Source organism: Penaeus japonicus, unplaced genomic scaffold (assembly GCF_977035675.1).
Source record: "Penaeus japonicus unplaced genomic scaffold, GWHDUDI00000001_assembly GWHDUDI00000003, whole genome shotgun sequence".
NCBI lineage: Eukaryota > Metazoa > Arthropoda > Malacostraca > Decapoda > Penaeidae > Penaeus > Penaeus japonicus.
The window spans coordinates 13,397,731-13,410,790 of NW_028234405.1; the positions used below are offsets into that span (position 1 = coordinate 13,397,731).

Consider the following 13,060-nt stretch of genomic DNA (forward strand, 5'->3'; position numbering starts at 1 on the left):
CATTAATATATATCCCGACTCTATCTAGTTATATATACTTTTATTCTCTAATGCATTTTTATAGCTATTTACATATTCCTATTAATGTGTTTATGAACCTACTCTCCATCTACCTACCTATGTATCTATATCTAGCTTTCTATAAATCTACATCTATTTAAGTATCTATCAATCTATCTGTATAAATATAATTTTATTCACACGTATCTATGAACACGTTTCTCCTTTTTTAATCTCTCTATCGATATATTTTCATAGATATTCACATATCTCTTCTTACTTGTATATCTGTCTCCTTATCTATATTTTATCGGAATCCGCCATTTTATCTTTCTTTGCTTCTGAAGAGAGACGAGAAAAGATAGAAAAGAAAAATGAGAAAAGAGAAAAGAGAAGAGAAGAAAGAGAGAGAGAGAGAGAGAGAGAGAGAGAGAGAGAGAAAGAGAGAGAGAGAGAGAGAGAGAGAGAGAGAGAGAAAGAGAGAGAGAGAAAGAGAGAGAGAGAGAGAGAGAGAGAGAGAGAGAGAGAGAGAGAGAGAGAGAGAGAGAGAGAGAGAGAGAGAGAGAGAGAGAGAGAGAGAGAGAGAGAGAGAGAGAGAGAGAAAGAGAGAGAGAAGAGAGAGAGAGAAAGAGAGAGAGAGAGAGAGAGAGAGAGAGAGAGAGAGAGAGAGAGAGAGAGAGAGAGAGAGAGAGAGAGAGAGAGAGAGAGAGAGAGAGAGAGAGAGGGGGGGAGGGGAGGAAAGAAAAGAAAAAAAACAAGAGAAAAGGGAGAGAAGAGAGAGACAGACAGACAAACAGAGAAATACCTGCATAACAAAAAAAGTCATTTCTCGCGCCAATGAAAGGTCCTACCGAATGCCTTGTCCGCGAGCAAGGTCACTGGGCGTTCTATCTCGGTGTCTTGGCCTTCGAAGAGATCTTTCCCGGCCATGTTTTGACGCCTCCTTTTATGGGAGAGTCATGAACACGGATTCTAAAGTGGGATTTAAGAATGCATTTGTCTTTGTTTTTTGTTGTTGTCGTTTTTTGTTATCTTTTTATGTATGGTTTGATTGTTTATGAATATGCTTTTGTTGGTTTGATTTATTTTAGAATAATTTCTTGAATATTATATTGATTTTCTTGATTTAAATTGTTTGTTTAAGGACAAGTTGTTTCGTTAATATAATTCGCTTGTTTGAAGTATCATGAATTATCAGTTAAATACAGAAACAAGATATCACGAAGTTGAAGGTGGCATCATATATCTTCGCAAGTACACATTCACAAACAAACAAGAACATAAGAACAAACAATGGTAACACGTTCTAGCTATATCATCAAGCCCGCCTTTAATTTATTTTAGTACATTTTTAAAAGGGAAAGTTCGTGAACTGTTCTTTGTTCCGTCTCTGGTATAATATACCGTTAAGAGAACAAGATTGTCATCAGTAATAACATACTCAGCAGCAGAACAATTACGTTACGCAATTCTAACCCTTAATGACACGCAAGCTGGGTTGTCAGGTAAGGGGACAGGTTGCTATTACGTTTTGACAATTCGTTATTGCGACGCTGCACTTTCGATAATTCGTTATAGAGGTGCCGTTCGCGCTCGTCATCCTGTATCCGTCGGTCAGGTGAAAGGTGAGGCAGGCAGGGAGGTGGTTCGACCTTTAGTCTCACGCCCACACACGCCCACCGAACGCCTCGACACACTATCTAGACACACATCAAAGACACATTATCGCCCACTTGCTTTTCGTACTTTTTCTTGTGTTTTTAGTTCTCCTCCAAGGTTAGTTGGTACTTGTTTTGATAAAATATGCACGCTGTTTGAGTCGCTGTTTGGTGTTAAGTGGTTCATGGTCTGGTGTATTTATTCTACAAACAGATGGTGAGATTGACAGGCAGGTAGCTTCACAAGACTAGCAGATACAGCTATATGTATAAATTCTGCGTCCACGCAAACTCAAAAAGACTGCAAAAGCAAAATTATTTCCCGTCTGATGAAACATCAGTTTTAGGCTTTGCTTCATCGTTGTAGCTGTTCCATCTCATATTTGTTCACGCTACTGCGTTGGTGACAAACTGACACATATCTCTTTAACCTTTAAATTGTTCATAGTAACGCCATGCTCTTATATTTGACAGAAATCAAGTCTATTTCGAAATGTTTCTTGACATGTGGAGCAGTAAAATCAACGAAAGCGTCTTAGGTAATTTCTTGTATCCAGGTCAAGTAGCTCACCTAAGTCTGGTTTTATTAACTGACGTGATTTTGGCTCTCTGAGGCCTTCTTTAATGATTACCTAAATGAACTCAGATATAAAAAAAATCAGTGTACAATTAATCAGATTACCACCGTCCCTTAACCCTAAGAATGGACTTTTAAATAAACGACATGAATAGACCACGACCCAGAAAACGACCACATAAAACGCACATGAATACGGCCTGTTTATCAAGACGCGATGGTAAAATTCACTTCGTCGGGGGAAAAAACATCTCATACTGCTACGTTCCCAAAGCCGGGGCGATAAGTATGCCTAGTGGCCATAGAAGGAGACCTGACCTTGGATGTCGCCACATGGACCTGGGCGGACCACTACACATAGAGAAAGTTCGGGCCAAGGACTACATGCCATGGGGATACCCGTATTGTTACTGAGACTTCCAGGATACTGCCAGGTCACCGCCCACGCTCGACGGGAGGCGTCGTACGCACTATCGCGGTCAAGCTTTTACTCTCAAGGTGAATTCAATGACAAGATCTTAGTAGAAGTCTGCCACTGTCCGTGTTTTTACGATTGCGAATTGGGACAGGTTCTTGCATTTAGATCAATCTGAAATACACGTGACGTTTTATCATTGTGAATGGAGCACACGGATGCGCAATATATTGTCTTCCTCTGAATGACTAACAACTGAATTTCCTAATCTTTCCAACCACATGGATTACATCTTACAATTCGGATGAACCTAACCTTTCCTTCTTTCTTACTTTCACGATCAGATTTCATCACGAATATGTAACTGTAAACTATACTGTCTATGACATTTTAAAACTGCTCGTCACAGCAGAGAATGACAATATTCTGAAAATATATAACATGCATGAACCAACACCACGCCCTATGTAAACCTTAGTTAACCTTAGAGCCAAAACGTTTCAAAATATGCCAAGTGGAACCAGTTACCTCAAAACCTTTAAGGTTAAAAAAAATGAACTGCAGACTCGACGTAAACCTTAGAGAGAGTGTACATCTATGCAGTTGGTTTCATTAGGCTAATAATTTAAATAGAGAGGAATAATCTGATATGAAGAGATGAAAATAGTTTCCAGAAATTTCAAGATCCCATTGTCAAAAAGATCTATGTTTTCCTTATTCTAATGTTCTTCAGTCTGAAAACAAACATATAAGTGATAGTTCATATGGTAATTCATTTCATCTGTATGATATTATCTTTGGGGAGAGTCAATGCTAAACTGCTTATAGTCAAAATCGCACCTGGATTCAGATATCAGCATAATGAAAATGTTGAAAAAAATAATACACTGCAAAATTCACATAAGCTGATACCTTTCACTATCCAATATCTTTAACTTTTACCAGAAGTATTATTTCACACTCGTAAAACCAGTCACTATGCGAAAGAGACAGAAAGAAACTAATACTTTTTCCCTTATAGTTTTAGCGTGAACCTCTCACCAGGACATGGGAATGCACAGGACACATACACTATAATCATCAGTCTCGCAAAGTTCAGCCACGTATGAACTTCCTCCCTTTTCCGACTCATGCACTCAGGCTGTACGGCTCGAGTGCACGGCGAGAAAGTAAATCATAAAAGCGCATTGCAAAACATAAATACGATTAGATTCCCACTGGTCGGAGTGCAATTGCATGTCCACCTTTCTCTCTCTCTCTCTCTCTCTCTCTCTCTCTCTCTCTCTCTCTTTCTCTCTCTCTCTCTATCTATTTTTATGTGTATGTGTATATGTACATATATATGTTAATGTGTATATGTTTTAGTATATGCATATATGGATGCATATGCATATACATATACATATGCAACGTATGCGTATGTATGCATATATATATATATATACATATATATATATATATATATATATATATATATATATATATATATACATATATATATATATATATATATATATATATATATATATATATATAAGTGTATATATATGAATATATATATACATGCATACATACATACATACACACACACACACATATATATATATATATATATATATATATATATATATATATATATATATATACATATATATATATATATATATATATATATATATATATATATGTGTGTGTGTGTGTGTGTGTGTGTGTGTGTGTGTGTGTGTGTGTGTGTGTGTGTGTGTGTGTGATTGCATAACAATGGATGATAACAAGACAGCGTGTTGATGCAAGGCATCGCCCTTTCCCTTCCCTGGATGAGCCCTCCCCAGGTGAGAGGAAGAACCCGGGTGTGACTCAGGTACTTGGGTATCCGGCTCGGCCATGTGACTTCTTGCACGCAGAGATCGGTGAATTAGGAACTGGGGCCTTTGTAGTGGCAAATGCTCCTGCTGTTTCGTCTTTCTTAAGATATGAGTTGAAGCGAGTCTTAAATTCGAAGTTTTTTATCCTTACGAATAGCCGTTGCGTTAATTTCTTTTTACTCGTGCTAAAACACCGAATAATATTTTCTGCACTCATCATCTCAAACGAGAGTGTATATTAAGTCTTCAACGGCACCAAGTTAAGGAAATGAAAATGCATATTATTGAGAAAAAAAATCTAGTTATTATTTCCATATCATTACAACCTATTGAGAATAGCATAGGGGGTAGACCATTACGTCATCGAACAACAGGAACGAGAGACCACAGGAAATAATATGCACCTCTGCCACTCTGCAAGCTTTATACGATGATGCAACGTGCGAAGGACGAGAGTAACGGTACTGCTGCACAACGCAATTTGGTGACGTAACACAAGCACCTTTCCCTGTTTACATAAGCTGCAGAATATTCGTTCAGCAAATGATAAGAGAAAAAAACGAGAGACTGGGAAGTGAATGGTTCTTGTTGTTCATCCGGAAGAGTAAAGAGCTTGAAACCGGTTCTTTTGTAGGTGAGTAATAGTACGTGTGCGACGAGGCTCTAGGCACGGAAAAAAAGTCACGTCACGTTGTCTGATGAAAGTTAAAATGAGACTTCGTCACATTTTGCATTCTGGGTAGTCTAGGTGAGAACTATATTAACTTGTGATTATATAAATATTACCCAAACAGTCTCACAGGTTATTCTAATCAACTTCAAAACGCACGCATTATGTAATTCCATTTGGAAAACGTAATCACAAATCGATAAAAAACCAATGCCTCGGTCGAAATGCCCTCCGAAGTACAGCAGCAAGTACAACGCCCCCAGAGAGCGCCATACCAAACAAAAACAAGAGTGTGGGGCTGCCCATGCCTGGTCCCCGAAGCAGGTCGGGTCACTTGCACTTTCATTCAACCTTGGGCATTTCCTACTCCATTCACCCTCCCCCCCCTCCCCCCTCCACACACCAACCTCCTTGGCATTGGCTCTCTTCCAGAAGCCTTTCCTCCAAGAAGCTCCGGTATATTTGAGATTATTGAGTATATATCGACATCGAAAAGAGCTTTCGGCTTTACGGATACATTAATTCCAAGTCGTCATTATCCCTTCCTCTTATTCTTCTCGTTTTCCTAATTGTCTTTCTTCGCGTCAGCCATTTCTTTTCTTCTGGTCCTTTTGCTCGCCCCAGTGAGGGTTCCCGGTATTTTCGTCTGCTTGGACTCCATTTCCGTTTCTAGTTCCTTGTGTGTTCCTTTCTTCCTTTACTTTCATCGGAGCTTTGATGATAGTGATGACATATACGTATCTCTTACCTTTTTTTTATTATTTGTGAAAGTTCCAGACGGATATATCGTGTTTGACTTGTTTCTCGTTGGTCTCCCGGAATTACAAAATACTTTGCTAAAGTGTAATAACACCATAAACAATAACAAGTGTATTAAGAAAGTGATCTTTTCATCATGGCCGGTGCCGATCGTATTTTCACCACTGTAGAGTGTAATAATGTGTAATTCCAACCAACACGGTCTCTTTGGATATGTACTTTCTACCGCAGTGAAATCTCCGATATTTTTCAAAGTTTCTGCGGACGAATAGTTGCAACTGTAAACTTCTACGTAAATAAACACACTCACATAAACTCTCTCACACACACACACACACACACACACATATGTTTATATATGTATATATGTATATATATATGCATATATATACACACATATAAATATATGTATAAATATATATGTATATATATATATGTATATATATATATATATATATATATATATATATATATATATATATATATATATATATATATATATATAATCTTACACACATATAGGTAAGATCATTAGGATCGGTTTATTAGGCAAACGATCAACCTGGCAGAAAAATATTAATGTAAACTTTAAATCTATGACATAAAGCTTTAAAACAGAAGCAGATTTAAGGGAACATATCGTTTATATATCATAAGTACACATAAAAGAACCTAGACAAAACATCAAATATAATTAACAAAAGATATTCACACCGTACGCTGATCTACTGACAGTTATGGATCTTGTATGCTCAGAACCCGCGTGTGAGACTCGCTACCCCTCACGCTCCATTTCCACGCTCGCTATTATGGAGTTATAAATAAGAAATGAATGCGCTTTGCCAGTTTCAATTTCTCTCTCTTTTGGCCTTCTCTCTCTCTCTCTCTCTCTCTCTCTCTCTCTCTTTCTCTTCCTCTCTCTCTCTCTCTCCCTCCTCCCCCCCAACTCTCTCTCTCTCTATCCATTTCTCTCTCTTCAATTTTCTCTTTTTTCTCTCTCTGTATATATTTATTGTTTATGATTGCTTTTATGCACGCAAGCACATAGATATATAGCACTCTGCTTATCCATCACCCTATAAATATGCACTGGCCTACATACGTCTTTGTTTTCTATTGGCTTAGCAGTTTGTCAATATCACGAAAACGTTTTCCTTTGATGCAATAAACTGTTGCTTAGAGAGCCAGATATCCATATTTGTATTGCAAAATGTATACACCCTTTACAAATGCAAATGAATCAGTAAAAAAAATGCTTCATACAGCAAATCAAAACAAAACGTAAAACCCAGGTTGGGTTTTACGTTTTGTTTTGTTTTTGCTGTATGAAGTATTATTCCGTTCCTTATGAGCCATTACCTCAACAGAATAATATTTCCAATCCTTTCTTGCTTTATCGGTCCTTCTCCATCGATATCACCTTTATCTTTATCCCTTCTACAGTAAGTCGGGGAGAGCGAGGCTGCACACACTTTCGATTCCAGCTTTTCTGAAATCAACCGCGACGCTATAAATTCTCGTCACCCTTAAGACATAACGATAGCTACTCGAGGGGAAAGAAAGGGGCAAAAAATGCACGTTGCGGGTGAATCTTTCCATAAAGACGGGAGGGAGAAAGCGCAGTAATGGCAGTGTCGTTTGTGTACGTAACGCTTGGCTGCGGTGATCTGTGGGCGCCTGCGTGTGTGTATATGTGTGTGTGTGTGTGTGTGTGTGTGTGTGTGTGTGTGTGTGTGTGTGTGTGTGTGTGTGTGTGTGTGTGTGTGTGTGTGTGTGTGTGTGGGGGAGGTTATGACAAAACCTTGTTCATGTAACTGGAAATGAGATATGCATTAGAGAGGGGGAGAGAGAGAGAGAGAGAGAGAGAGAGAGAGAGAGAGAGAGAGAGAGAGAGAGAGAGAGAGAGAGAGAGAGAGAGAGAGAGAGAGAGAGAGAGAGAGAGAGAGAGAGAGAGAGAGAGAGAGAGAGAGAGAGAGAGAGAGAGAGAGAGAGGAGGGGGGGAGGCAGATAAATAAAAATGGTAGATAGAGAGACGGAAACTTCTTAGACGTGATGTGCAGACAGTAGTACACGAGATGTCGTAACTTGACCACAAAAGAAATCGGGAAAGTTAAATATTATACAATTATTCAAACACTTTCTTTGTGAATTAAAGACAACAGGTATTCAAAGTTATTCACTACACTCTAAACAAAAAGTTTCTAAAAAAGATGGAAACGTTATAAATATCTCTTCATGTACAATTCGATTCTTACCTGATACTTGAGACTCATTGTCTTTCTATTTAATCGCACGCTCATTCTCTCTTTCTCTCACTAAATTCTCTTTCTCTAACCTCTCACTTCCTCTCCTCTATTTCTCATCCCTGCGCCTTCTCTTTCTCTCACTCCATCTTCCTCTCTTTTCTTCACTTTCTCTCTCTCTCTCTCTCTCTCTCTCTCCCACTCCCTCTACCTCTCCCTCGCCCTCTTCCTATCTTTCACACAATCTCTTCCTTTCACTCCCTCCTTTCTATCTCACTCTCTCGTTCCCACTATTCCTCATTCCTCTCTCCCATACTACCATAAGGCAGATGACGTAAAATAACTCTCAATTGCAAAATGAACTTATTAAATAAAGCGAGCGCAACAACCCGTGTCTACCGTGTCCCCCCGAAAGAAAGAAACACACAAATTACACGCGGTTGACTGATGGAGCTTCTAAGCCAAATCATCGTATTTCCTTGCCTTTTTGCACATGCGTGGGAGGGGGTAACGTGCTCAGTAAATATTTCTGCGAAAATGATCCAACTTTCGTCTGTCTCTTTCCCTGTACGTATGAATGTATGTGCATAGATAGAGAGAAAGAGAGATAGACCGATATATAGGTATAGATATCGATATAGATATAGACATGCATATATATATATATGATTGTGTGTGTGTGTGTGTGTGTGTGTGTGTGTATGTGTGTGTGTGTGTGTGTGTGTGTGTGTGTGTGTGTGTGTGTGTGTGTGTGTGTGTGTGTGTGTGTGTGTGTGTGTGTGTGTGTGTGTGTGTGTGTGTGTGTGTGTGTGTGTGTGTGTGTGTGTGTGTGTGTGCGTGCCATACACAGGTCTTCCAAAATCACATGTTCCTTTTCTCAACTTCCTCACTTTCTCCTCACGCTAAAATAATCATCAACCTAATTAGGCATTCGCGCGCACCACTATACTACGGTAGAAGGATGTCTCGAAGGAAGGAAGAGAGAAGAGAGGAAGAAATGGGGGTGGAGGTGAGGGTGGGGGGACTCTGATGAGAGGATGGGGAGGGGAAAGAGGGGGGGGGGGTCGTTCCACTTTCCTGTAGCAGATGTTCTTCGCGAGTGTTGCCATCTTGCTGTACAATGCGCGTTTTGTCAGCGAAATATGTGTCCAAAAACTGTAATTCCTTTTGTGAATCACATAAGAATTCACATACTGAAGTTACAACTGCTAAATAGTTATATTTATAAAGTAGTCGATTAACGTCATTTTTATTTATTCTTTTTTTACGACACAAAGACAGGAGTTCATATTTTTCTACTTTCTTTTCTCGGTCCTTCGAAATCGCCCTCGGTGATTTATGTGTCACGATTAGTCTTAATAAAAGGATAGAGTACGCATCGTGTTCTATTTGTCACTCATATTAAGTTAAATGTTTGTTTTTTCATTATATATGCTACTATTTTTTTCATTTAATACCATTATATAGGATGCGTTATTAACCTTCAGAATTTTGATGCCGGTATGAGTTCCTTGTGACACACTACTGGCATATGACACCTTCACCCCAACCAACACTTAACACTTTCATTAAACACATGGTAGCCTCATTTGTACTTCCATTTGTCATATGGCAGGTTTGCACCAGCTTACCTGTCCAAACATTTTACATTCACTAATGGATACATGAGTTTACCTGTCCTACATCTTTACAGTCGCCAATCAGTTCATACTGTAATTCAACAAAAATATGCAACACTAACCCGTGACAATTGATGCCTTCAATTTCCAAATGGCATCGTGATTAGATATAAAATACTCACTTATACCTAAGTGAGTACACCTTACACCTAACACATGACCCTACCTTTTTCTATCACTATCTTAGACAGAAATTGCATTCTTAACACATGATGTCTTTAGCAAACATGAGACCACCACCTAATAACACCCTTATCTAATGCATAGCACTTCACATATGACAACATCACTTTGTATGTAATTGTAACACCCGGTGGTAACACATTATTAATTATCACAAATACTAATTATGACAACCTTCACGTAACAATCGACAACAGCTAACACGTGACACCATTACCTAACACTCAATACTTATACTTGACACTATATAGCACACGACGCCATTCCCTAACACCTATCACACACATGCATACAATCTTACTTATAAGCGAAGGATTAAAACCACCTTCGGCATTCTCGTAATGTCTCGCGATTTGAAGAAGCTGCAACGAGCGTAAAAAATCGAACCATTGTATTCACTCTCTCTCTCTTTCTCTCTCTCCTGCTCACTGATTCGTCCCACTAACCTCATCTCACAGGTTGATTTGCTGCGATTTTCCTCGTCTCGCAAACCTCTATCTATCTATCTATATCTTTCTCTGTTTTTCTATGTATACACTTCCAGTTACGAGAAGGTAGCTCAACTGAAAACGGAACGGTTATACACCATTTTTTCACGATTTCATACAGGCTTACCAGTTTGCTCTCAGACATGTCAGCGTGATCATTTGTGTGTGTAATCACAGGTCTCATATATTCTCATTATTGTGTGGTGGCTGGCTGTTACATTTCAATTTCAGCATATCAGAAAAGTTTTGCTTAGATAAATTTTTGGCAGGAGGGTAGGGAATTGTTCTTTGCGTGTGCGAGTTAGTGAGTAAATGTGTTTGTGCATGTGCATGCGTGCGCCCGGAAGTATCTAGATTTGTTTACCCAAGCATGTTTACAGATTTGTATACATGAATGAGTAAGCACACGTGCATGTGTATGTACACGAGAAATGGGGGGTGTATCCAATGAATATTCCGCTTAACAGACCCGAAACGGCTTTCTCTACAGGGCCTCTCCCCCGCTCTGTTTAGGTCCACTTCCACATAAATCAAGGGACACGAGGAAACATGAAACGATTACAGTTCATGTATTTTTTTCATCTTAATCCTGTCGCTCATTTGTAATGGGCAACTTTGTACACCACCAGCATTGTTTGTGTTTTTTATTGTTGTTGCAATAAAATCAATAGTAGCAGTACTGTTGTAGACTAGTAGTAGTAGTAGCGGTAGTAGTAGTAGGAAGAGTAGGAGTAGGAGTAGGAGTAGGAATAGTAGCAGTAACAGTAGCAGTAGTAACAATAGTAGTAATAGTAGTAATAGTAGTAGTAGTAGTAGTAGTAGTAGTAGTAACAACGATAATGATAATGATAATGATAATAATGATAATAATGATAATAATCATAATCATAATAATAATACTAACAATAATAATAATAATAATAATAATAATAATAAAATACTCATTAGAAATCTGACTAGCATATTCGAGTGATTACTTTTCTTATCGGGCGCGAGATTCATCCAAGCAAAAAAAACAAAAAAACAGAGAGAGAGAGAGAGAGAGAGAGAGAGAGAGAGAGAGAGAGAGAGAGAGAGAGAGAGAGAAAGAAAGAAAGAAAGAAAGAAAGAAAGAGAGAGAGAGAGAGAGAGAGAGAGAGAGAGAGAGAGAGAGAGAGAGACAGACAGAGAGAGACAGAGATAGAGATAGAGATAGAGACAGAGACAGAGACAGAGAGACAGAGAGACAGAGAGACAGAGACAGAGAGACAGAGAGAGAGAGAACCACAACTACAGTCCAATATACATTTATGATCTTGAAATGTAGGCCTACTTAGAAGTATGGGAGCCTTTTCTTATTCTCGAAAACGGAGGAAGAAGCGCTTTTCGTGTCAACTTTTACAATCTCTGGTTAACCTCTTCTTTATGGACTGTCATCTTGTTTGGCGACACGGATTTGTTAAATAGGACGGTGATGGAGGTCAAGGGGGTGGTGATGATGGTGATGAAGTAGGTGGTGGTGATGGTGATGACGTAGGTGTGGTGGGGAGTGGGGGTAGGGGTGGTGATGGTAATGGTGACAATGGTGGTGGTGATTGATAGTGATGGTACTTATAGTGATAATGATTGGTGATGGTGACGGCAATGATTTGTTCTTAATACATATAACACTATAATACCAACACAAAATAATTAACCCCCAAGAAAGTCAACAATGGAAGAGAATATGACAATGCTGGAACCTTAACCTACAGAGCCTTAGCTGTCATGCTGACCTTTTGACATTGTGAAAGCCTCTAATAAACCGTGACAAGGAAACAACAGTGACAAAAAAATACAGACAACTGTATTATGTGTTTTAATCGCTACTAGTTTCAGTTCAGCCATGGCGAGAGATTAAGTAATTGTTATAATCTCGTTATGTCTTCAACTATGCAAGTTAAAACCTAGTAAATGGCATACAGAGACAATAACACCTTTGCATCTTATTCCTTTAAAAAACAATCTTTCAGCGGCAATATTCTCGGAAACTGGTGACTGTTGAGAGAGTGAAATTACCTATACATTCACTTAAGACGCCATATTCGGAAAAAAAAATCTTTCTAAACTGCTCTACATCAATCAGTCATACGTCATAAAACTGCAAATTTCTGAATTACACAATAAAAAAATACCTCACATAAACAACCGACGCAAAAGTGTGTACTCACCCTTAAAATACTCGAGCATAAGTAGCACAAACTTTTTAATAAGTAACAATCAGCAGTAGTCGAGTCAGTCCAGTGCAGAGATAGAAGAAACACTCTTTCCTCCTCAGCAGTCTTCGACACACTGAAGGTTCCGTCTGTGCATCACAGATGTACCTTCTGCGTGCGGTTACCTGCTCTTCCAAATTCCAAAATATCTTTGAGGCCTGAATTACTTTTATTTACGGATTGATCTGACATATATTCCTTATTATAGGTATGATATGGATTGGAAATATATTAAAATGTGCACAGATGGGAGTTGTAGATATTTCTGTAAGGTGTAATCTCGACTGAA

At 38.7% G+C, this 13,060-nt stretch overlaps 1 protein-coding gene across 1 annotated transcript in view; it reads right to left on the reverse strand.

Moving 5' to 3' along the window:
- LOC122261973 (uncharacterized) overlaps window positions 1–12,849 on the reverse strand; it is a 31,630-nt gene extending 18,781 nt beyond the window's left edge. Inside the window, exon 1 of the mRNA XM_086555999.1 lies at window positions 12,727–12,849. Within this exon, the coding sequence (XP_086412125.1) occupies window positions 12,727–12,745 (19 nt within the window). The 5' untranslated portion in view covers window positions 12,746–12,849. The remainder of the gene's footprint in view (window positions 1–12,726) is intronic.
- Between the last annotated feature and the right edge of the window lie 211 nt (window positions 12,850–13,060).